General features: G+C 40.5%; 1 protein-coding gene across 50 annotated transcripts in view; it reads left to right on the forward strand.

The window, feature by feature from the left end:
• Nucleotides 1-24936, forward strand: part of MAGI1 (membrane associated guanylate kinase, WW and PDZ domain containing 1) — a 486027-nt gene extending 461091 nt beyond the window's left edge. For 43 of the 50 annotated variants that reach the window (XM_034440614.3, XM_034440617.2, XM_034440618.2 and 40 more), the window contains 5 exons: nucleotides 14557-14647; nucleotides 14772-14832; nucleotides 15533-15679; nucleotides 17535-17673; nucleotides 22074-24936. In XM_034440614.3, the coding sequence (XP_034296505.1) occupies nucleotides 14557-14647; nucleotides 14772-14832; nucleotides 15533-15679; nucleotides 17535-17673; nucleotides 22074-22831 (1196 nt within the window). In that variant the 3' untranslated portion in view covers nucleotides 22832-24936. Of the gene's footprint in view, nucleotides 1-14556; nucleotides 14648-14771; nucleotides 14833-15532; nucleotides 15680-17534; nucleotides 17674-20395; nucleotides 20485-22073 lie in introns of all 50 variants that reach the window. The other 7 variants (XM_034440625.2, XM_034440626.2, XM_087887971.1 and 4 more) reach the window with 1 other exon arrangement.
• Nucleotides 24937-26700: the final 1764 nt, after the last annotated feature.

Genomic DNA, 26700 nt, shown 5'->3' on the forward strand with positions numbered 1-26700 from the left:
TATTAATTTGCTAAGCATATTTGGAAAATATTTGGCAAAATTGTAATCAAAAGGGCATTAGGAGGAGATAGTGAAAATCTGGGAAATGCAATGCAGTTTCAGGATAAGCAGAGAATCTCCAAAGCAGATTTCTGCTTTTCGGTAGTTCCTTAAAAAATAAAATAAAATCCGATTGCAGCTTTGTTGATTCAGAAGCAGTGCATGATAAGGTGAATATTTTTGAACTGTTAAGTTTAGTGCACTTATGGAGTCATAAATTGGTTGCTGAATTCAATATCAGGTATATAGTAGATGTGATATTCGGTAGGAATATTTGTGTGTGTATGTGTGTGTACAAATAATGTGAGATTATTGTCTGAGAGCCCAAATTACTTACAGAAAATGTTTGGTAAATCAAATGATATAATGAACAGTACGAGCCTAAAAATTGAATGATTAGTTGTTTAGGTACCTCTGGTCAAATTGTATGTATCAATAAATCCCTAAATTAGCAGTTTACATTACCTCTGTAGGGTAGAATGTGAAACATTTCTTGAATTTCGTGAGATCTGATAGAGTGTGAAAATGTGGTGTACCTTCTATGGAACGAGGTTCACATTATGTACTCTTTAGAACAACATACCATCAAGATTTGGTTGGCTCCGACCTTGTTAGCTTTTCATAAAGCTTTGGAAAAACTTATCCTCACCCCCTGCCCCCATGCCTTGGCTGGTATTGGTTGAGCCTGTCTGGCAAATAGTTTTGGAATGTGAAGTTGCTATAAATTGTATTGTGGGGTGTTCCTGTCTTTTTTAAGTTCATTGACTATTTAGCTCTCTTAATCAACTAAAGTCACAATTTTCAAATTGGGTGACCATATCAAAAGCTAATAAATAAATTCAAGTATGCAAGAACTGTTTCAGTGTTGCCTAATTTTTTCGACAGGTCATTTGCTTCTGCTCTGTATGGAGATCTGACCATTTTTAAGGCAGTTCCAGCAAAGATTTTTCTCACTCTTCCAGGTCCAGACTTGTAATGAATAATTCTGAGTAGACCTATTGTAAACCTTACAAGCCTTGCAACTTTTCTAGTCCTATTAACAACTTTATTGCACACTTTAAAAAAGCAGCAATGAATCAACAGCAAGAATGGCAGATGCTGAAATTATCACAAGTTTTCTTCCATCACCACCTTCATTTCAGATGGGAAACATTATACAGAAAAGGATTACAAGACAGTGAGTAGGCACACAATGTGGGACACACAGCAAAAGGAATGTGCCAAGCTATTCGAACTGCTGTGGAAACAGGGTACTAAGAATTTATTTATTTATTTTTATTTAGTTTGTCAAGCATATATGAGAAAACAAATATAAATATGAACATAAAGTAAGTATAAGCAGGTATAAGTATATACATAATAAATGAGTACGAATAAATGGGAACAGTAGGACAGGGATGGTAGGCACAGTGGTGCATTTATGCACATCCCCTTACAGACCTCTTAGGAATGGAGTGAGGTCCATGGTATGCTCCAATGAGAAGAGTCAAGAATGAATGTGGCTTGCATACAAAAATGAATAATACAAAAGAGAAGAAGGCATATAACTGAAGTTGCAAAAATATATGAAGAAAAAGTAAATGGGCTGCATGAAAGAGGAAGACTGAGAAAGCTGGGGTGTCACAGAAAAAATATTTAAAGAGCAAAAGTCAGCACAGAAAGCTGTGTTTAGATATAATGGAAACAAGGATGGTTTGCAAAAAGAGAAATTTCAAGAGAAGTACAATAAATGGAATAGTCTTGATATAAACTAGTTTCAGCTATTTTTATTTTTTCACCCTTTATTTTCCTTCTCTTAGTAATTCTTCCTCGGTTTTTGCTATCCACATCTGGTTGCTGTCTCCAAAAGGCAGCTGATTGACAGATATCCATCTTAGTATCAATTCTCTACTATTTTATCTCTTCCTTATTTAATATAAGTTGTCAAGTATCAACAATTTATGGCAACTTCCTCAGTATTCCCCTGACTCACTTTATATGACAACTGACTTCATATGACAACAACAAAGGAAAAAAATATCAAATAAACTTAACATTTAACATCTTGTACTTTTTTGGTGTGTGAGCTTCAGAGGCCCAGTGCCATGCCATTCACTCCTGATCAATATTTCATCTCTTTACTTGTTGGCTACACATATTTAGTAAACCTCTTTCCCTGCTTTGCCTTCTTTTCCTTCCTCCTGGTTAGGCCTACTCTCCCTTATGTTACACCTTCAAAAACAAAAAGCAGCACATCACACAAAGCAGCTTCTGGTGCTAAAAGATGTCCCTGCGAAGGTAACACACTCCTGTGTTAAACATGTCTGGAAATAACTCATTTCAGCATCTCTATTTCTATATTTCTGAGGAAAAAATGTTATGAACCAATTGCTAAACCAGTGGTTCTTTCTATAGGGAGGAATTGGGAACTGAATAGAATAGAATAGAATAGAATAGAATAGAATAGAATAGAATAGAATAGAATAGAATAGAATAGAATAGAATAGAATAGAATAGAATTCTTTATTGGCCAAGCGTGATTGGACACACAAGGAATTTGTCTTGGTGCATATGCTCTCAGTGTACATAAAAGAAAAGATACATTCATTAAGAATCATAAGGTACAACACTTAATGATAGTCATAGGGAACAAATAAGCAATCAAATCATATTAGGAAACAGTCAATATAAATCGTAAGAATATCAGCAACAAGGTTACAGTCATACAGTCATAAGTGGGAGGAGATGGGTGATAGGAACTCCAGTTTTGTAAAATTGTTGCTATCCTTGGAGTCTTAAAATACCATCAAAATAAATCTAATTTTATTTTTTCTTTATTTATATTCTATGTTTCTAGATCATCCATCTCCCTCAAGTAGGGGCTCTGGGTGGTGTACGTACTTCCAGTATGTTTAGGAGCTTGCTTTTGTGTTAAGTGTGAGTTGTCTGTGCAAGGGAAGATGGTTGGTTCTTCTCCTTTTGCTTTTTTCTGGGTATAATCTGGATGTTTGCAGTCTGCAAACAAAGGTCATTGATAAGCACATGGCTTTATACTAAACCTGTTGTTTTTCTGTTCAGATTGAGGGAGACTTAAAGCATTTTTCTTTAGCTGTAACAGTGATTTAAAAAATTATTGTCATTTTAAACAATCCTCATCTTCTAGCTTTTGGAAGATGTTTCCTGATTGAGGACATGCCCCAAAACCAGAATCCGAACCAGAAATATTATCGGATGATGCATTTGTAAGCTAGTCTTTTCATTCTGCAATCTGACATGTGCAACTTTAGTAGGTACATTATCTAGTTTTTGACTGCTGTAACATTTTAAATTAAGTTAGTAATCTGGAACGAGCTCCCCCTGGCGATACGGAGGATCCCGGATCTGTGTACCTTCCTTCGCGCGCTTAAGATGTTCCTATTTCATCAAGCTGGCCTGACCTAAATTTTCCTCTTTTAAATGGGAATTTTAAATTTGGTTTTAAATTATTGGGGTTTTAAAATGGTTCAGCCAAATTTATTTAATTTGTTTTATCTCTATTTTAAATTTTGTATCTATATGTTTTATTTTATGGCTGTTCACCACCCTGAGTCCTTCAGGAGTAGGGCGGTATACAAATTAAATAAATAAATAAATAAATAAATAAATAAATAAATAAATAAATAAATAAATAAATAAATAAATAAGTTGTCATTGATAGTCACCCAGAGTTCTTTCGAGGAAAGACATTAATGCTTACTCCATGTGCTTTTATTTGGGAAATAAATAATTAAAGGTACCGTGTTTCCCCGAAAATAAGACCCTGTCTTATATTTTTTTTGAACCCTGAAATAAGCGCTTGGCCTTATTGCCATGCACTCAAAAGCCCGATATCAGGGGATGTCTTATTTTGGGGGAAAACAGTACTGATGAAATGCAGTGCATTTGAGCATTGAGCCATACTGTATGTATATATCAAGCTTAACAAGTTGAATTTACACTTGCTGCCTGGCTGTTTGTCAAAAAGAAGAATGCCTATAAGACTGTATTCTTCTTTAGCATCATATTTATTTTGGCGATGTTGATTAGCTTATGTGTCATAAGTACTTCTATTTTTCTGTTGCACATCTTTTTATCAGTTTGCCGCCTGTTTGATTACTCTTCATGTTTCTACGGTAGAGCTGAAAATGCCCATGGAAAGAATCCCTCTGGGTATCTTTGGGAAATTTAATTAAAGTTGGAAAAACCTATATGTTCACAGGAAAGATAGTTGTAGAATGAAATTGAGGGTATTCATGCATTCCATCAAGCATTTTATAATTGAAGACAAGACCAAGAATCCTATAATCTATGTACATACTGTACACTTCAAATTTTCTTCTTTGGGAAAAAAAGTGATTTTTCCCCCCCATCAAATTGAACAATTAAAAAAAAAAAAAAACAGAAAACATGTTGATCACACTGTTTCCTGTTAACTAGTTATACTGCAGAAAGAATCAGTGAAAGTTGTAATTTTTTTGCTAAGAATCTACAGCTAAACAGGATTTGAATATTATCCTAGTTCTAGCATCTCAATTATACTGAAGATCTTTATGAAAATTGATTGCTGATTTTATAGTCATTAAAAGTTTTAGGGTTCATTTTTGGATTCATTGCAAATACGTTTTTTCATTAGATTCAGATATATTCTAAATTTCATTCTCTATGCAATTCAATGTATTTATACTCTTCTCTCATACATCTTCTATCCTACTGCAAATCTATCTATGAAGAAATCAGTGAACTAATTTATGTTAATTCTTGTCTAAAGATTGATCCTTTCATTATGTATGACAGCTCAATCTAGAATGGTCATCAGTATGAGTTGTCTATTATGGGTAAAATAATCCAGTTTTTGAAGGCTCATACAAAATTGTACTCCTGCCTTTTTATGTATACAGTCTTGCCAGGTATCTTTAGTAGACAATTGCAGACACAACCTTTTCTACTTGACTTTGAGTAATCACAGAGTAGGCAGTAAGTAAGACTTCTAAAGAAATCAGGAAAAAATCCTTTTCCTTTTCAAATAATTTTTTACACTTATGCAAGATTTGATAAAGCATTGTAAAAATAGAGCAATGTGACATAACACTATTTGGTAGCCCTATTCAAGGTGACCTAGATTCATTTAGACAAAAGATTCCTGCTGAAGAGGCAATATGATTATTTTCATCGAAGTAAACATTTATTTCACTGAAGCATTTTATAGGGCCTCAAATCTTCTCACTGTCTCCTGCCTGTCACTTCCCAAAGCCAGAAGAAGCTTCTGTACAGACAGTGCATGTGGGCAGAAGGTTCTTTGAACCACAGCATGGTCATGATTGAGATGGATGTTCTCCAGTATGGCTCACCAAAGCTTGGAGTAAGGCATGCCAGGGAAGGAAGACAGCACATCCTTCATAGCACTCACAAAAGCTGACGTGTGTCTTCTTCAGTAGCATTTCCAAAGTTTTTGGCAAGCACGTTGAAGACCATGAACAATTCATCTTCATGGTACTGACTGAAAGCTTTCCAAGCTGACTGAAGTAAAGCAACATGAAGCACCTTCAAAGAAGGGTTTTGCTTGGAGCTCTGTTGAAGAAAAGCACCCCTTTGAATATTTGCACAGTTTTCCTTTTTAAAAGAATGTGATACAATTATTTAAGATAAAGGTAAAGGTTCCCCTCGCACATATGTGCTAGTCGTTCCCGACTCTAGGGGGTGGTGCTCATCTCCGTTTCAAAGCTGAAGAGCCAGCACTGTCCAAAGACGTCTCCGTGGTCATGTGGTTGGCATGACTAAACGCCAAAGGCGCATGGAACGCTGTTACCTTCCCACCAAAGATGGTCCCTATTTTTCTACTTGCATTTTTTACAAGCAGTTGCTTTCAAACTGCTAGGTTGGCAGAAGCTGGGACAAGTAACGGGAGCTCAACCTGTTTCACGGCATTAGGGATTCGAACCGCTGAACTGCCAACCTTTTGATCGAGAAGCTCAGCATCTTAGCCGCTGAGCCACCGCGTACATTACAATGCAGTTAATAGTACACTGTAGTCAGGGGTTTGGCTACTGTCTGTGACTATTTCGAGAAAGCCCCATTGTGATAGAAGCTAACATCATTGCCACTAATCTAGAATCTCATCAATGGGAATTGCATTGCAATAAGGATATACGTTTGATACAGTGATTATGTTAGAATTGGAAACTGTAGAGATAATACCAATGTATGTTATTTGAGATAAATGTTATCTTAACACTACTGTATGCCAAAAAAAAAACACCATCCTGTCTTCTTTTTTTATATATCATATTGTTTATGGCCTTCTCTATAGCCTTCCCACAGACTTCTGCATGGCCATTGTGAGACATATAATGTTGGAACTTGAAAGTTTTTCTGTGTAATCCATCCAGGTAATTCTTTGTGAGAGAACAATGCAAAGTTCTTGGAGAATAAGACTCAATGCTATATTTCAGTCTCTTGAGCAATTTGATGTGTTTGGCTACTCAGCTTGATACCTGAATAATGATATTAGAAAGAGTTTCTTGATGGAATTTAAAGAGTGCACTAGAAAAGACTTTTCCACTCTTGAAATCTCTAGATGGCATGGCCAAAAACTAATGATGATTACTCATTGTGTATATTTAACACATCCAGATGGGTTGGCAACAGTGCATTATAAAATCTCAGGAGCACTAAGTTATTTTAACAGTTTGTAAATTAATCATTGTATAGGTTGTTCAGATATGATTTTCCATTGCGCTGCTAAGTCACTTCATTATAGATGGGATTTCGTCATCTTCCTGTCAGGGACTGAGCGTGGTTTTTTTTTTTTTTTTTTTTCTTCAAATCCTTTAACCACGCCCCCTCTGCTCTCTGTCTCCTCAGTTATTTCGCTCAGTCGACTTGTAGGGATCTGTTAATTCCTCTGCTCTAGCTTAAAATTAGTTTAGGGACCTTAGGTTTTATTATTTTTGTTTCCCTTCAGGGCGTTTTATTAGTGGAGCGAAAAGCTTGCTTTGGGACAGCTTGCGGCTGCGGCTGTCCCTCGTTTCTGGAGGTGGGGGGATTGGATCTGGGGCTCCAGACCATCCCCCTCTTTTGTTTAAAGCAAGCGATTGGAGTCTGACCCGGCTGGGCAGCTCCAAAACGGCCCGCGCCGTTTTCTTTTAGCCGCTGGCGAGATCGTCGGTTCCAGGTGAGCCTGGTAAACCGCGGCCGCCATTTTGTAGCTCCAAATTAGCTCAGGGCGGCTCCGGAGTTCCTGGTAGCTTGGCTATTCAAACTCTGAGTATTTCTTGCCTCACTGTCAACGCGAGGAAGCGGATTTACAACATCTTCCCCTTTTCGCTGGATCTGATCATCAGGGTGCAGTTACGAGGCGTGAGGAGCTGGTAACGTTTTTCGCGCTCTTTTTCCCTTTGAATTTGACTGACAGTTGAGGGTTGGCGGTGTGAAGGGATTACTAATCTTGACCGCCCTGACTGATTGCTATCTGGAAGGAGGACGAGGAGAGAAGATTGTGGAAATTTTCCTGCTTCTGTCTGAGGTATTCTTCTGTGGGTCGTTGGACTTGGGCAGCCATTTTGTGACTTTGTGTTTTGGCGCCAAAACCGTTTCTACTTCTTTGGAGCCTGCTGTCATTGGAACTTGATTTAATATGGCAGACCAGGAATTCTCCTCTGACAATGAGCAACCACAATCCCCTCCCAGGGCAAAAAAGACAAAAAAATCTAAATCTAAAGCCCCTGCTGTGTCAACCGAGCAGGATCCTGAGGCTTCCTCATCCAGGCACCCCCCTTCAACTCTAATGGACAGAGACGCCATTAGGAGACATAATGCATTGGAGAGGCAATACGAGAAGGCGCAAAAGAAAGCTCAAGCTTCTTTGGCTCCACCTTCTCCTCATTCTGAAGGGGAGGATGACTTACCTCCTATAAATCCAATTCGACCTCCTCCAACCTCGCAGGGCTCTCAGCAAGAGGGTCTGACTGCAGCCCAGAATATGGGCTTGGGGGTGCAGGCCATTGATATGAACCAACCTGTTAGTTTTCAGTCTATTTTTACCAATGCTTTGGCCCAGGCGTTTGCTTCAAGTCTTAGTCAACAGCTGCCTGTAACTCCTGCAACTTGCCATCTTCATGCTAACCAGTTGCCCTCTTCTTCTGCTAGCTGCCACCTTCATGCCAATCAGGCAATACCTGGACATAGTCAGGCTAGTCAGGCTATCTCGCAGGATCCTCTTGATAGTGAGGAGGCAGAGCGTTTTGAAGGGGAGGTTGAGGAACCAGAGTTTTCAGAGGATGAAGGTGTTGAACCTGATAAGCCTGCATTCACCACCTTATTCAGGCCTGCTGTGTTTAAAACGTTGCTGCGTAAAGCTAAATTGGCAACCAATATGGCCTCCATCTCCAGTTCTCATGCCCAAGACACTGGCAGTCAGAAATCTCATAATGACTTATTCCCTGTTCCTTCCCAGGATCAGGACTTTATTCCCTGTCCAGAGTTATTTTCTGGGGTTATTAAGAAACAATGGGAACACCCGGGGGCCCTTTCTGCCCCCTCTGGGCTCGATAAGAAAATTTATTGTGTGGACCCCTCTCTGGAGAGCCTTTTGGCACTTCCGTCTGTGGACCCTCCGGTGGTAAATTTAACATCGTCTACTATTTTTTCCTCAGATGTCATGGAGGTGCTCCGCTCAGAGGATAGGAAAGCAGAGGCCGCTTTCAGAAAGAGCCACCAGGCGGCTGCCTGGGCTGTAAGGACCGCCACTTCGGCCTCCTTTTTTAATCGGGCGAATCTTGTTTGGCTCAAACAGCTTAGGGACTGCCTTCCCCCGGAAGACCTGCGTCTTCAGCAACACATAAATAAGATGGTGGCTGCAGCCGAATATTCGGCTGACGCCACTCTGGACGCAGCTAAGTTTGCGGCTAGATCAATGGCGTCTTCAGTGACGTCTCGTAGACTACTCTGGCTTCGCCCCTGGCGTGCTGATTTAAAAGCTAAGTGGAAATTGGCGTCCACTCCTTATCAAGGTACTAATTTGTTTGGCCCTGCATTAGACCCCATTTTAGTTGAGGGAAAAGATAAGAAGAAGGTCCTACCGGTGTCCTACCGTAGGACTGAGCGTCGATTTACGCCTTATTCCCAGAGGCAGCCCTTTCGTCAGGACCCAGGACCCAGTGGGTCCTATGCTTCCAGACCTTACACACAAGGGTATGACAGACCAGCTGACAGACCGTACTTTAGGGACAGAGGCAGGTTCCAGTTTGCCTCCAGAAGACCCTTCAGGGGTTCTGGATCCAGACCTGGAAGGAGAGGCAAATGACTCGCTTCCCCCACCTTCCATTGGCGGACGACTCTGCCACTTTGTCAGTCAGTGGGAGGAATCCACGTCCGAGGATTGGGTCCTTCGGACTGTGAGACTAGGTCTTACCTTGGAATTCAGAACCAGGCCCCCCAACCGTTTCCTTCCCTGCCCTATTCCTCGTCAGCCAGGGAAACATCAGCAGTTGAGGAAGGAGATCCAACATTTAATAGATATAGGAGCTATAGAGCCTGTTCCTGCAGGGCAAGAAAGGTCGGGGGTGTATTCTGTTCTGTTCCTAGTTCCCAAGGCCTCCGGGGGCTGGAGAGCCATCCTAAATCTCAAATTTGTCAACAAATTCCTTCTATTCCGAAAGTTCAAAATGCAGTCCCTCAGGACTATTCTGGATTGTGTGCGGAAGAACGATGTGATGACGTCGCTGGACCTCCAGGAAGCTTACCTGCACGTGCCAATCCACCCGGCCCATCGCCGATTCCTGAGGTTTGCTTATGCAGGAGTACACTACCAATATCGGGCCATGCCGTTCGGCCTTTCCTCCGCACCTCGAACTTTTACAAAGTTGTTGGCGGTGGTGGCTGCGACTATCCGGCTGGTTCCGATCAGAATTCTCTGTTATCTCGACGATATCTTGCTGCTTTCTCAGTCTCCTCAACAGGCTCTGCAGGATCTGGAGACGGTGTCCAACATCATCACACGACACGGCTTCTCCATAAACCATCGAAAGAGCCATCTTCAGCCTACAACCAGAATTGCGCACCTGGGGGCGCTGATAGATTCGGAGGAGGGACTGGTTTACCTGTCGCCGGAACGCCAAACCGACATCAGGACCTTAGTTCGACATGTCCTAGATCGTCCACAGGTAACATTTCTAACCTTATCAAAGTTGCTCGGGAAATTTATTTCCTGTATCTCAATAGTGCCGTGGGCGCGAAGGCACGGACGCCAACTCCAGTGGTTCCTCCTGCCAGCGCAGAAGTCGGGCCGGGGCACATCTGCATCCAAGGTGAGGCTTCCTCCCAGAGTACGAGCGTCCCTCAGGTGGTGGGACTCAGAGGCGATCAGCAAGGGTTGTTTCTTCCAGGAACCCAACAGGATTGCGGTGACATCAGACGCGAGCCTGTTGGGCTGGGGCGCCCACCTGGGGTCAGAGGTTGTCCAGGGTCTGTGGTCTCCCTTAGAAGCCAAGAACAGCATAAATTGGCTAGAGCTTCGAGCTGTCCGCCTTGCCTTGAGACACTTCCAGGACATGCTTCTTCACCAGCATGTCCTGGTTCTGACGGACAATACGACCACCAAGGCCCATATCAATCGCGAGGGGGGCACCCGATCCCCCTTGCTAATGACAGAGACAGATATGTTGATGACCTGGGCCGAGACTCATGTTCTTTCCCTGAGGGCGGAACACATTTCAGGGTCCGCCAATGTCCGGGCCGACTGGCTCAGCCGGAAGCAATTAGACCCCTCCGAGTGGAAACTCCACCCGGACCTGTTCCAGTGCATCGTAGACAAGTTCGGCCTTCCGATCCTAGACCTCTTTGCCAGCCCGGAGAATACTCAGCTTCCGCTGTTCATCTCAAGATTTCCATGTCAAGGGGCTCTAGGTCACGACGCCCTCCATTGTCAGTGGCCCCGGGGTCTACTATATGCCTTTCCGCCTCTAGCCCTCATCCCGAGGGTAATAAGGAAGCTGATAGCTGTAGGGGCGGAGGTCCTCCTGTTAGCCCCGCATTGGCCAAGACGACCTTGGTTCGCCGACCTAGTGGCCCTGTCGGTGTCGCCCCCCTGGACAATACCTCAGGACCGGATCTCTCTCAGCCAGGGGGCAGTTCAACATCCAGACCCCGGTTGGCTGCGCTTAACCGTGTGGCATTTGAGAGGGTCCTCCTGAGAAGGCGTAACGTTCCGGGTAGGGTGATTGGCACCATTCAGGCTGCTAGGCGGCCCTCTACCACAAGGATTTATGAGTCGTCCTGGCGGACCTTCTGCAGTTGGTGTCGTCTGCATCATGTGGACCCTACGTCGGCCAGTGTTCCTGACATCCTGGTGTTTTTGCAAGATGGGTTTGACAAGGGGTTGGCTCCTTCTACCTTAAAAAGACAGGTGGCTGCTTTATCTACGGTTTTATCCAAGGAAGCCACTATCCCGCTAACTCTTGACCCGAGCATTAAGGGGTTTTTGAAGGGAGCTTCAAATATTCGACCTACTATGATTCATAGGTATCCAACTTGGGACTTGACATTAGTTCTACAAGCCCTTACCTCTCCACCGTTCGAACCTTTAGGTTCAGCCAGTCTCAAGCTTTTATCGTTTAAAGTCACTTTTCTTTTGGCCATTACCTCAGCCAGGAGAGTGTCTGAGTTGGCAGCATTATCTATTCGCCAGGACTTATGCATTTTTAAGCCTAACACGGTGGTTCTGAGATTAGACCCGGCCTTTCTGCCTAAAATTAATTCCAGCTTTCACAGATCTCAGGAAATAATCTTGCCAGATTTTTGTCCCTCTCCCAGGCATAGGTTGGAAGATCAGTGGCACACACTTGACGTGCGTCGAGCGCTCAGAAGATACATCGCGCGCACATCGCTATTTCGTAAGTCGGAGGCACTCCTAGTGTCCTTCCACCCCTCGTCTTTGGGACAGAAGATTTCTTCTAGAACGGTGGCTTGTTGGATTAAGGCGTGTATTGCCCTCGCCTATTCCTCTAAGGATAGGCCGGTTCCAGGTAATGTGTGGGCTCACTCTACGAGGAGCGCTGCAACTTCTGCTGCGTGGTCTACCCAGGCTTCAGTGGTGGACATTTGCAGGGCGGCCACTTGGACTTCCTTGACTCCTTTTGTTCGTCACTACAAAATAGACACCTTTGCGTCCGCTGAGGCATCCTTTGGACGCAGGGTGCTACAACGAGTGGTTTCAGCGTCCAGCGAGGGGACCAGTCAGCTTCCCACCCCTTAACTCCTGACGCTTGGGCATATCCCATCTATAATGAAGTGACTTAGCAGCGCAATGGAAAACGGACGTTGCTTACCTGAACGTCCATTTTCTTTGCGCTGCGTGTCACTTCATCCCTCCCGATTTGCTGCCTGGTCCTGGGCAGCGGGATTGTTTCTGTTTTCTCATCAGCTCCTGGGCTTGACACGCGACTTCGCGAAACAACTGAGGAGACAGAGAGCAGAGGGGGCGTGGTTAAAGGATTTGAAGAAAAAAAAAAAAAAAAAAAAAAAACCACGCTCAGTCCCTGACAGGAAGATGACGAAATCCCATCTATAATGAAGTGACACGCAGCGCAAAGAAAATGGACGTTCAGGTAAGCAACGTCCGATCTATTTGACTGTGATTGTTTGTTGGTTTTGGAAAGCCTTGAAAACTTTGCTGTACAGGTGTAAAAGACCAGATATAGCAATTTACATTCCATATACATTAGTATATGTAATGTAAACATTGTAAAAATGTTGTAAAAATTGTAAAACATGTAAAACATTGTAAAAATTTCTAACTTATTGCCCCATGTGGAGGAGCTTTAAAACTTTTACCTTATTTGTTTTATATATTTTAAAACTACAGTTGTGTTTTCACAAAGCCTTCAACACTTCAGAATTTATTTATTTTTTTAGGTACAGTTTATTTGAGAGAAATTTAAGGCTGATAAACATTCACTCGTGGAAGGAAAAGAGGATAAACAAACATTCTTAAGATAATTTAGGATATGAGTTAAAGTTCACATTTTTCTACAACTCCTATATGTAGTTCAAATTTTCTATAATGTGTTGATGGCAGGTGTTGGGTACTTTTATGTTAAAACATCTTTGTGATTTAAATGTCAAGTTAAATTGCAGGCAGGAACCAAAAAGCACTTTGCTTAAAATATGTATCTGTAGTTTCTTGAATTGTACAATTGAGTCATCAATTATGCAGTTGAATCAGTTTAGAGTAGGAATAGTTAGTCTGGTGGTCTTCTGATGTTTTGGACTAATTTCCTTCAGATTATACTAAGAATTAATAATGACAAGAAATTATAGAAGTTTCTAACCTATCTGAAGGATACCACTTTGCTTACCATTCAGTTAGAGACTCGGTATGCTACTTATCAAAGGTCTGTTCACTGAATCTGTTTTTATCTAAACACTCAGTATGGAATGGGGATTAAGAAGCTTGTGAATAGGATTGACTAATAATAATTCATGTATTTACTTATTTATTTTGCACATTATTCACCCAATTAATGAAGAGCAATTGAATCTTGAATAGACTCATTGGAAAGCATTGTGTTTGTGGTACTGCAAGTGGCTGCCTGTTGTGTTGGATTACTAAGAGACTTCAGCATGAAATAATAAACAAATCTTTTGGTTTAGGAATACCACAGACTAATACTGAATTTTCTGCTTATGTATTTCTATACCTTCATTGCAGTAGTGGGATTCAAATCCTGGCGCTACCGGTTTGCTATTGGGAGTGTTTCTGCACATGCGCTGAAGGTTTTTGATGGTGGGTGGGTGGAGTTTCCCACCACTATCGGTTCGCCCAAACCGGGGCGAACCCGTAGCAACCCACCCCTGCTTCATTGCCCCTTTGATTTAATCAGATTGGTCACTTTGACCTATGCGATTTTATCAAAATAAATACAATATCTGATGTGATTATCATGACAAGGGCAACTGAAAAATATTATAGGTCACTATAAGCTCTTGGACTAAATGATAGCGTTGGCAAATGAATCCAAGGTCATGGGGGATAAAGGGGGGGGGAACCTGGGAAATTGTGTTAGAATCTTGGGAAGCAGAAATGTACTGAAATCATTTCATGAAAATAAGAGGACTTTTAAACAATAGGGTAAAATTAAAGTAGGGAAGAAAACAGCTACACAATCTGTAGCCGTGATTTGATATTCCACACCATTGTTCGCAGCTACTGTGAGGGAACAGAAATTGTTCTTGTGATTTTCATAATTGCATTGGGGGATTTTCTTTGCTCCTTTCCCTCATAGTAAAAATTTGTAGGCAGTATGTTCACAGGTGTGTTGTTAAATAAATGCTTCTATACAGTAGTATGTTTTCTGTTATTGGATTTCCAAAATCTGAGCTAGATCTGAGAAAATCCCTCATGAATAGTGTTGAGAAATGTATTTGATAACTTCAAAAAAGATTACCTCAGCCAACAAGAAGCTGTGAGCATATCCTAATTACAGGAATAATCTGATGCACTAAAAGCATTGTTTTATTTTGCAGAATCTTCCAATGCAACATTATTGACCAACGCAGAAAAAATTGCTACAATTACAACTACACATAATCCTCAACAAATGCCACAGGAGAACAGGTTAGTTTAATGCCCCCCTTCCTTAGAGTGGCTGGGCTGTCATATCCATTCAATACTTCCCATTATCTTCACTCCCATAAATCTAATCTTTTTTTCCCCTTCTTTCCGTTATTAATTTGAACAGAAACAATGCAAAGACAAAACAGGAATCCCAGTTTGATTTCAAAGCACCAACAGCCTCCCAGGTAAGGCTCTTTGCTGCCCACAGTTTTAGCTTATTGGCTGCAGCTTGCAAGTATACAATGTTCTTCCCCTCTCTGTATAAACTATATTTATGTATGTATTTCCCACAGAAAGTTCACTGTATCTGCATTGAGTGTTTTTTCGGTTTGTCTCTTGCATGTATGTACATATGTGCTGCTGTGAGCCATCCAACATTGTGCTGTAAATTGGGTGACCTTGAAAATCTTTTCAATAAACAATGAAATAAATGCAATAAGAATACAGAGCAAATACACTTTGCTGACAATGGTGGCAGTTATTCTACTAGGATACCTTCCAAACAATTATACCAAAACTTCTGAAAGAAGCAGCTGCTTCAGCACTTCTAAGTGGTCTTAACACAGATTTGAATGACTTAATTAATGAGCTTTTGGAGAACGCCAAGGCAAACTGTGCCACAAGATTTATTTCTTTAAAAACGGGAGCTATCTTGCTTTTGATATAAGAATTGAATTTAATTTTTAAGGGAATAAATTAAAGGTTGCGGTTTGAAAATAAGTCTAATTTGATACAGGGGCATTTTCAATTTTTTATGTCCCGTGTTCATTTTAATGTGATGTATCAACCAGCCTGATCATTTCGATCAATATTCTTCTGCCTTTGCATGTAAGTAATTTAAATCTTCTTGATGGTTGCAAATTCTATTTTATTACTTTCTTCCAGCCAGAACAAGATTTTTACACTGTGGAACTTGAAAGAGGAGCTAAAGGGTTTGGCTTCAGTCTGCGAGGTGGACGAGAATATAACATGGATCTCTATGTCTTGCGGTTAGCAGAAGATGGGCCTGCTGAGAGATGTGGAAAAATGAGGGTATGTTACAAGTTCACATGAGCTACCATTTCTCCTTTGCCTTATTTGCAGGCCAATCTTTCTACTCAGTTTCCTCCTCCCCCCGCCCACCCCCCGTTTGGTTGCAGAATATAGATGACCTTATTCAAGCCGTTAGACAAAAATCGTCAGGAAATGATTTTTTTTTTCTTTTGTTATGTCTGAAAGTGAAAAAGCCTTTTAGCCCATATAAATATGTGCTTAGATTATTGATTTTCCTCTATTCAATGCGGATATCTCACTGCTTCAGATACCATTCTCGAAATGGCTCTGTGTTTGAACAGTGTTTCGTGTGAGGGTGTTTTGTTTGTTAGTTTTAGAACTGCTACATTTTTTAAACAAGGCTTCATAATTCCGTCTGTAGAATTTCACCAAGAAATCCTTTGGACTTACAGACTTAAATCTGCAATATCGTCTGGACCAAAGACCACCATGCTTAATCTTTGATTGCAATGCCATACATGAATACCTTCAAATAATAGGCAGGGTCCCTGCGAAAAAGGTGGCTTTATTTCATGTATACATACATACATTCAATTAAAATTATTCCCCAGTATAAACTATTTCGAGATTTCCCCATCCGGTCGCTAAAAAAAACACATTTTCAAAATCTATGGAAACTGTCCCTATGTCTTTGCAGAAATAATTGGTTCTATAGGCCATCAACTTATGCATTGATCTATATGGCATAGCAGAGAAGGATAAATATGTGCCCACGTTTTTTGTTCTGTTTCTTTGTTGTTGTTGATGTTGTTCATAGTTTATTTTTTTCTTTTTACCGATGTATTTTTTAAAGCGTTAGTCTTGATTGGTCAACTTCGAACTGAACCTGGCAACGGCCATCTTTCTGTTCCTCAGTTGACACACAGAGGGAGAAAGGGGGAAAGGATATTTTAACTTGCTTGTTTAAAAAAAAGAATAAAAAGAACTGTTTTTCCATACCACTGTCTTATTAGAAGTAGCACATTTACAACAAAATCTCTATCAGGGTTCTGTAAGCAAAGCTGCTTATCCTGTCATCCTCACATTGAGGTTTAGGTACATGGATACTTTCAGACTATCATTATCCATATATATCTTTTCAGATTTTTTTTAATCATGATTGTAGGTCTATGACAGTGATGGCAAACCTATGACATGCGTGCTACAGGTGGCACACGGAGCCATATCTGTGGGCATGCAAGCGTTGCCCTAGTTTAGCTCCAGCGTGCATGCGCATGCCAGCCAGCTAATTTTCGGGCCTTCCGGGCCCACCGGAAGTCGGGAAATGGGCGATTTCTGGCCTCCAGAGGGCCTCTGGGGGGGTGGGGAAGGCCATTTTCACCTTCCCCAGGCTCCGAGAAAGCCTCTGGAGCCTGGGAAGGGTGAAAAACGGGCCTACCAGGCCCACTGGTAACCTTTTTGCCATTGCGTGCTAAAAACGGGAGGAGCGCGAAGAGGGGGTCACACGTGCATGTGGGGGAGGTGCGGGGGGAATTGAATTATGGGTGTGTGCACATGGGTGTGTGCCCCTGCACTCCTCCTACTTTTGGCACGTGACAGCAAAAAGGTTAGCCATCACTGGTCTATGACATACCGCTCCAAAATGGAATGGTACAGAAATCTTTGTCATAAAATGTTACCAGTAAATAACTCAGGATCTCATCTTTAGTTTGATATGTGTTTTTTGTACCTGTGTCACTAGAAACTTCCCAAAATGCTACATTCCCACTTCAAAATGTGAGCGCTGGGCTCATGTTCAATTTTGCACTTTGGCAGACAGCTCATTCCACATTCTTCTATGTGATGTTTTCCTGCCAGCATTTTACTTTAATCATAGAGTATTTTATTTTCACAGATTGGGGATGAAATCCTGGAGATTAATGGAGAAACCACAAAGAACATGAAGCACGCTCGAGCCATAGAACTAATTAAAAACGGTGGCCGCAAAGTTCGCCTGTTTCTCAAACGCGGAGATGGCTCTGTACCGGAATATGGTGGGTCAAACTATGAAAACATTCCTTATCTTGCTCCGGGCATCACACCATGAATGATATATCTCCAAGATCTGAAGCGGGGATTCTTCTTTTTCCTTTTCTTTCTTTTTCTCTTTTTTCCACCAATGTCTTACCAACCTTGACAACCGTGGTTAATTGCCTCGCTTGTGCTGAAATTTTCTCTACACTTTTTCATCCTTTGCTTGCTACTATGGACTTTTGTGGGGGCACAGTGTACAGGCAAGACCATCTTCAGAGCAGTATTTTGGTGATCCAAGGGGGCAAAAACATATAGACAAACCAAAACTGTACTATCCTGTCCGACCAAACAAGGAATGTTTTATTGAACTGTGCCAAACTGTTTCTCAGCGGATGAATTGTTCTCTCGTCTTCTGATCAATGCAGAGTTGGGAAATTTGTGTTATCCTTTGGAAACTGTTGTCCTTGGCTTTTGTCTGTAACCATAGGCATGAATTCCACGATGGTGTCTGGGCTTTTACTGTCCCCGTACATTTATGTAAATATTTATAAATTTATTTTTAAAAACGTATGCAATACAAGAATATATTCACTTGGATTTCCCCTCCTGCCCTTTTCCTTTAGATTGTTTGTTCACAACTGTGTCAGCTATGAACAAATTAATATTGCCATTCTCAATGTTTATTATAAGAGAAGAGATGTTGTTTTATTTGGTTGCCGAGGGATATATCTGCATTAAAAATCCCACTTGTATTTAAGTTCTGTAGTATTGGTTTTGGGTGGCTTAGTACTGTATATAATATTACAATGTCCTATTTATTTGAGATAGCTATTCAGATATATGCCCTAGATGTAGGGCTTTCCCCAAATATAATTGGTTTCCAACCAGTTATGAGTTATAAGCACACAAATGAACAGGTGTCCTTTATGTTTCCCCATATTTGGGATAATATACCAATAAATTATATTTCTTTTTATTCCTAGCGTGGAACAGTATCAAAGTCCCAACTATTGTACTTTTCTACTTTTGTTCTCCAGAAATGGGAGAAGTGGCAAACAACACGTGGGTGGGATCTTTCAAAGGTTATAATTGTATCCCCACAAATTACCAAAAAGAAAAAAAAAATTCTTTATTTTTTCACTGCATTATATTAGCACCAGGTTGAACTGGTCTTATAAATGAATCGGTGAATATCTATATACCAATTCAGTTTGTCTTGAGAAAGATGGACTTGTGCTTGTTGATAAAGGCCCAGTTATATTCCTTGTAAAGCCACATAATCTGAAAAAGGTGGCTTATATTCATTTTAATAAGTGGGTTTTTTTAAAAAAAAGAAAAGAAAAGAATGGGAGATTATATATAAGGTGTCAGCAAGAGTGACCTCACAGGTACTATAAGAAGTGAAAAAAAACTTATGCAGTCATTTAGGGCAGAGGTGGGGAACTATGACTTGTGGACTTCAACTCCCAGAATTTCTGGGCCAGCATGGCTGATTTGGGAATTCTGGGAATTGAAGTCCACAAGTCATAAAAGGCTCATAGTTCCCCACCCCTAGATTTAGGGCAAAGTTATTTGGCATGCTTTCAGATAAGAACATTGCCCTTAAAGTTCTTCTGGTGTTGCCTCCAATGCCAGTTTTTTAAAAGGATTCAATTAGTATGCCACACATAGACTTGTCCTTTTTAAAATTATTATTTAGAACATCCTGAAAACTTCACACAGTCAGATGACTTAGTAGCTTAGCCAACTCACTCTTACCATTTTAATCCATGTCATTATTAAAATTCCTGTGTTTGCACTTCTGTTGTACACTTAATTGGCCATGTTTCCGCAGGACTAAAACTGTGTAATGTTCTTTATGTTCTGTCTTTTTCCTATGCTCTTTTGGCTGTAAAGTATTGTACCATATGCTAAACATTGCAAATATAGCCTATCAAAAAGTGTTTCACATCTTCCAGAATGTCTGTTGCCCTGAGGATGCAAAATTCAACACTAGGGTTTGGGGCAGGGTAGCTTCTTCTTTTTTTGTCTCTTTGTTAGCTTGTTCTCTTTTCTTTTTCAGTCTGGGCTGCGAGTCGCTTTTGAAATCCCCTAAAAAATTCCAATTTTCAAGCCAGGGGCTGCCCAGTTGCTGTCCTGTGCCTGTAACATTTTTTGGGGGGGGCGGGGTGGGGGGTGAATTGCTTCATTTCTGTCCGTTGCAGTCACTAACAAATTGCTTCAAAAAAAAGAAAAGAAAAAAAGAATGAGGTTCCAGTATTTTTTTCTGACTCAATTGGAACACGCTTCTCTGAGAAGGCTGTATATTTTTGTAATGAGTTTTGTACTTCTCTTCAATGTCATAGTCTGTAGTGGGTTTCTTTTGGTCGTTGTTGATTGTTAATTGTTTTATCTCTGACATTCTGTTTCACTGTCCCAATTATGTCTCTCTTCTCTCCTTTGCACTCTCCCACTCCAAACTTGATATTTTCGTTGTCTGGGTTGTTTAGTCACCTTTTTTTTCCAATGTTTTAAGTACACTGTCTCGCTTTAAACAATTGCTGTTTCTGCAGCCTTATATTTGGGTGATGCCTAGACAATCCTGATTGGGAAAAAAATAAAATTTTCTTTATTCTAATATTTTTTTAAACAAATGAAGATTTTTTTTCCCCCTTACCTCCTTATTATAGGGAATCTAAACATTCTACTTTTTTCTTTCTCTTTCTCCTACTTTTCTTGGTGCCGGGGCTCTTCCTCCCTCAGCGATGATACCTCCTAATCTCGCTGCATGTATGAGAAATGACAAGCTCGGGGAATCTTGCTTCTACCTTATGGGCCATAATCAAACTACGGTTTGTAGCTAAAATCAATACTAGGTGTTTCTGTGCTGTGGCCTAATTCTCTCACCTTGCTTTCCACTTTGCTAAACTTCTGCATATACGGCAATTCATTCTGAGCATCCTGCAGTTCCATGAATTGTAAGTACCCCGTACCCCGTGGTCTTCTGCAAGAGACCACAAGATGCCAAATTGACTTGGCCTCATTTGAAGATGAAACAGTGGTCCTTCATTTCTGAAGTCTTGTGGTGTAAGCGATCCATGGTTTCCTCTCACAAATCATCAAAAGCCTGCAGTAAAGCTAAGCTCACCATGCCTGTCCAGAAGAGAGCGTGCATTAGGGAATTTTATCTCATATTCAGGAGAAAAGAGAGAGGAATTTAGGAGTCCAAGGAATTTTGTGATTACTTATTATCATGTTAATGTTCTCAAACATCTATTGGGCACGTGGTAATTATTTGGCTTAGAATCCAGGAAGCGTTATCACACAAGATATTTGCGTTTTTTTTTCTCCCAGTGAAATTAACAATTACAGTACCAACCTCAAAGCAATTGAATTGCCATTTTTAAAGCAATTCATAATCAACTATTGCTAAGTACATATAAAAAGGTTGCTCCAGCGAGATGATTTGCTGCTTCTGCTTACAGCATCTGTGTTTACTGCAACAGGATAAATGTAAAAATATTTTACCCGATATTTCTGCAGATCTAAATAGACTGTTGCATTGATAAGATTGGATCATGTCTTCCCATACCCCGCTGCTCTCATTGTGTGTGTTTAAGTTCAATCATTGTGGCAAAACCAAAATTGTCCTCAATGCTTGCACGTGTTATATATAAAGAGGGGCTAAGTTGTGTGTTCACTGAGTGTATTTACAACAGACAATCTATAGGTCTTCTGATGCCCAATGATTTTGGGTGACTTACAATTGAAAGTATAAAGTACAAAAAGAAAAAAAAAAGAACCATGAAGCAACTGATAATCCCCCACTCCCCCCAAAAAATACCCAGCAGAGGTTCAACCTTTACTCTGTCCCAGAAGCTGGAAGAATAGCTCATTCTTCCTGAGCATCATCAGAGTGACAGCTGTCCAGAACTCTGGGGAATCTCATTCCAGACTTCTGAGAATCAGTTCTGAAATAATTAAAAATACATCTGTCTTCAGAGCTTAGTTACAAGTTACAAGCCATCTTCCAGATGTAGTTTTCTTTTTAAAAAAGAACATTTTAAAATTATTTGAATCGCTAGTTTTTATCAAGAAATGAAAAGAAAAGGGTGCTCTGAAGGAGTTCACTACAAAGACTTTATGTTAGGCTAACGTATTCTGATTTGGAGCTGGGAAAAAGTTAACTTTCCCATTCCTGATAATGTAGAGAGCAGAATTTAACTAGAGATTGACATTGCCTTGAGAAGCATCCATACTAATGTAGAGCACTCATCCTTCGTTGTTTTGCTAAAATTAACAAAAGCTTCAGGAACATCTTTTTGACTGCTTAACAATTGCTTGTTTTTTGTTACTAATGAAGTCTTCAGAATAATGACTGGTATCCAACTCTAAATTCAGGCCACCATTGCCAAACATTGTGTTGTTATCTTTTTTTCAGACCCCAGCAGCGACAGGAGCAGCCCAGCCACAGGCTCACAAAAAGTATCGGAAGTGAAAAATATGCAGTACGACAGACAACAACACTTACCATTGGAGCCCAGTTATCCACCAGTTCTTCACAAATCACCCCAACATGGAGACAAGCGGATATATTTTAAGGATCCCAAAAGCAGCAGAGAGTTTGGCAGACAATCAAATGAGCATCACACATGGAATGGAACTTCTAAAAACAGCAATAGCATCCCAATCCGAAAAAAGGATAGGTCACCAGAAAAAAGGCACGAGCGTCAACCAGAAAGAGTGGCCATCAATGGACAAAAACGAAGGCCTCCTGAAAAGAGGAGAGAAGGTACAAGAAGTGCTGAAAATACTCTGGAGAGAAGAGACAGGTATGAGAGGAAGAGAGATTTTTCTCCAGAGAAACGAAGAGAACGATCACCAACTCACCGACGGGATAACTCACCCAGCAGAAGACGACGATCACTCGAAAGACTTATGGATCAGAGGAGATCACCAGATAGGAAGAAGGAGAGCTCACCTCCTGGAAGGAGGGCTAAATCAACGGACAGGAGGAGAGAGAGAACCCCTGAACGAAGAAGAGAGAGGTCTCCCGATAAACGAAATAGAGATGGCAGAGTCAGTTTTCGGGAGAAGGAAGAAAGCACGCTGAGATACGACACAAATAAAAATAATAGGCACCCAACGGAACAAAGACGGAGACCCTATAAAGAGTGCAGCACTGACCTCAGTATCTAGTGGCTTTTGAAGCCCTACCTACAATACTTTTGCGGCCTTTCCAGCATTCAGAGTTCCTAGGAAGGAAGGTAGCAAACCTCAAATGCCTCTCACAGCCACCACACAAATGAAATCTAATCATCACAACCCATTCACATGTTTTGCACAATGGTTGTGGACAACCATTAAAGTATATGCATTTCAAATCGTATTTGCCAAATGTCCACCCCAAAGTGTGATGAAAGTTGTGTTCCTTCCTGACACACCATTGTGAGCATTAGATTCGTTGTACTTTTCTGTGGCTTAGTGGTTCCTTTCTTAAGTTTTATGGTGGGCAAGCCAACAGTAGTTAAACATGTGTGATCAACCACACTGTTTTGTCAATTACTTCATTGCAAACATGAATTTATGGTTTTCTAAAGAATGGGTTGGAGGAAGAGGGGGTTGATCAGTAAAACTTAGAACTAATATGGAGGGACTTTTTTTTCCTTTACAAATAACGAACATAGTTCTCAAACTAAGATAACTATTTGAAGAGACTACTGCTGGGATGAAGGATATTTATGCAGATCTACACAGCACAAGCAGTTAAGGAATGTATAGTGTGTTCCATTGAACAATAAGTACTTTTGGGTCTTCTTTAAAAGGAAGTAAGGTGGCCAAGGATCGGTAGTCATCATGCATGGCATCATGCGTAGGATAAACCATCATGTTTGTTCAATAATTGTGACCATTAATGAAATTTAACGAAGGCAGCACCACTGTTGTTCTTGTTCAACCAGTAGAACCATTCAGATGAAATTGGAGCCTAAATAGTATCATCACTTGTTTGCCTTGAAAGGGAAGTTGACATGAATTGGATTCCTTATTCAAGAAGCATTTTGAGGAACAAATACTTCTTTCATAGGCTGAGTTTAAATGCTTTCAGGTCATTTAAGTACTCTTGTCGCCAAATGGAACTCTTTCTCTGGGCTTCTAGGTTTAAAAAAAAAATATTATTATTTTACCTTTTTTCCTTTCTGCTTTCTGGTGCCCCCTTAACTTGAGACAAAAGGAAGCACGTTTGCAAAATTGTCAAAAAAAGAAAAAAGTTAAAAATTGTGGTATGGAGTTCTTGAGAAAAAGCTGTGGTTTGAGCTCTACATCAGACTGTCACGAGTGGAATAAACCTATTCAGGATTATTTTCTGTTGGTTATTTTCATGCAACAAGTTTGTGCGGTAAGTATACTGTAGTACCAATAGCAGAATTAATGGATTACTGCCTAGCTGAGCCAAAAAAAATTGCCGTTACTGTTGGACCACTAAATTTTTTTAAAACTGCTGCTTTTTATTTTACAGTGCATTGATGTGTACATGTAATACTGTTTCACTGGGTTTTGTTTTTTTTTTCATATGCCCGTGCACAGACACATATACATAAAGAAAATAAGATTACAAGTCTATCACTGTTATTGCCCTGGTACTGTAAAAAAAAAAGGAAAGACAACGATGGCTTGTCATTGTGTGTACAGACCTTAAATTGTAATTAACAGAGCCTGTTGAAAACAAACAAAGAGAAACTGTTGCCTTTTTGCTTGTATAAAAGAGACTTTATGACAGAATTTAGCTGTGAGGAATGTGCTACATGTTTATATTTCTGGGGGGAAAAAATGGAACAAATTGATTCACGGGGATATATTTTAATGTAAACTGAATCAGGTATGTAAAGCTGTTTTAACAGAAGACAATATAAGTAACTTGGAAGATTTTGTTGATTGGGATATCCTATCTTGTCCTCTCGTGGGGTGGAAAATGACTCTTGGAGGCCTCGGGATGCGGTTTCTGTTCTTCAATTATCATTTCTTAACATGTGGTCTAGTTATAGTGCTGTTTTTCTGTGTTGACGAGAAGCATACGTGGGCCAATCTTTTTTATAAAACCCTATGCATATATAAATACAGCATTGTTCATAGCTTTATTTGAAAGATTGAGTTTATACATGACGGTAGTCTAAGTAGATGTGGACTTTACTCAATATAAGATTCTTTCCTTGGGACAAAATACAATGTATATGATGTAGCTACAATGAAGGAAAGAGTCTCTGAATGCTATTTTTATTATCAAATAAAGATTTCCATACAAAGCATCCACGTGATTCCAGTGGTAAAATTAAGGAAGAAATGCGGTGTATTTGTCTAGATTTTTCTTGCTCTATTTTTGACATTACATTTCAGAAAACAACACAAGCTTTGAGTTTCTGGCCAAATGCTTGTACCTCCTATCGTCGTTCTCAATGTGAGAGTCAGAAGAAGACTCATTCTCCAGGGATTATTAGTATTAATAGAAGCGAATATTTATAACTCAGGGTTAGGTACATTATTTAATAGTGAATGAAATGTCTGCAAGAAAACAACAAAGCTCAGAGAACACCAAGGACTACATTATCAGTATGGTTTGTGCAGTTTTGGGCCAAATCATGTCAGCCAACAGCTGAAGAAGGAAGAGTCAAAGGCCGGGGTGTCAAACTCAAGTCCCGGGGGCTAGATCCGGCCCACGGGGTGCTTAGATCTGGCCCATGGGGCTGCCCTGGAAACAGCAAAGGACTGGCTCGCAGTGCCTCTGCTAGCGAAAATGGAGCTCGGGAGGGCTGCGTGAGGCCCTCCCGAGTTCTGTTTTCATTGGCACAGGGTTGCAGGAGGCCATCACAGCCGAAAATGGATCTCGTGAGGGCCGCGGGTGGCACTCCCAAGCTCCCATTTTTGCTGCCAGTGGGTTGTAGGAGGCTGGTGCAGCTGAAACAAAGCTTAAGAGCCCGTTTTTGCTGGCAGAGCGCTCGGGCCACCATAGGCGCCCCCGACAAGTGATGTTGAGCTGGCCACACCCACCCTGGCCTCCCCAAGGTCAAACACAAACCGGATGTGGCCCTCAATGAAATCGAGTTTGACAGTCCTGAAATAGGCAAATTGAACACTCAATCTGCCTGCAATCAATTTTGTCCTTTGCATGGCCAGATTAAAAGTAAAATGTCTCCTGGTTAAAGCCTTGAACAGGCCCTGCCAGTTGGAGAATTAGTAATATTGAGGTAGGCTTCTGTGGTTCCCAGAACAGTTTTTTCTTTGGTTTCTCTTAGAAACCTTCCTTTCTTTGATTTTATATTTCAATTAGTTTTAAACAAAGTGGATGCTCCTCTACTGAGACCACTGGCATAACTGATTTGAAGCCCAGAAAGTCCTAAAGGAATTCTGTTAACCCAAAAAAAAAAAAAAAAAAACCTGAATGGGAAAATACTACATTTAAGACTTTTCAACTATCTTGAAGCCAAACGAGTAGAAGTATAACAATGAAGTCTTGAAGAAGTTATTACGAGAAATATCAGTGGAGCAGCAAAACAATAATTGTTTGATGATTTGCTTATGGATCTGGGAGTTAAATCAATGAGACCATGGGCTGCTAATTTGTAAAGATCATTAAAAGACATTCAAACTTAGCCAGGGGTACCTGAGAATTAAAACGATTGATTTTAATTTCACACTGGAGAGAAAGAACAATTCTGTTCTCAAATGTAATGAACAGTCACAATCCAGAGGGGTGTTCAAAGTTCACTTTGCCTCCTGTTTCTTCATGCCTCTTTATTTTGCAGCCACTCCATTTAAAAATATCAGAGGTGAGAATAAAACACTATTAAATTGCAGGACTACAAATCTTGACCTGATAATGTGGAAAAGAGGTTTTGTTGGGTTGTAGCTGTTATTTTAGTGCTAACCACTATCAAAATTGTTCTTAATTTCAGCAGCTTAATTATCATATTCTACCATCTAATAAGAACATAAAATACTTTTGGGCAATATTTATTCTCAGATTCCATTTTGTTTTCATTGATTAAATTGGCAGCATTGAACTATCCCATTTA

This window comes from Pantherophis guttatus, chromosome 2, assembly GCF_059756535.1.
Source record: "Pantherophis guttatus breed Tessera chromosome 2, ASM5975653v1, whole genome shotgun sequence".
In the NCBI taxonomy this organism is placed as follows: Eukaryota; Metazoa; Chordata; class Lepidosauria; order Squamata; family Colubridae; genus Pantherophis; species Pantherophis guttatus.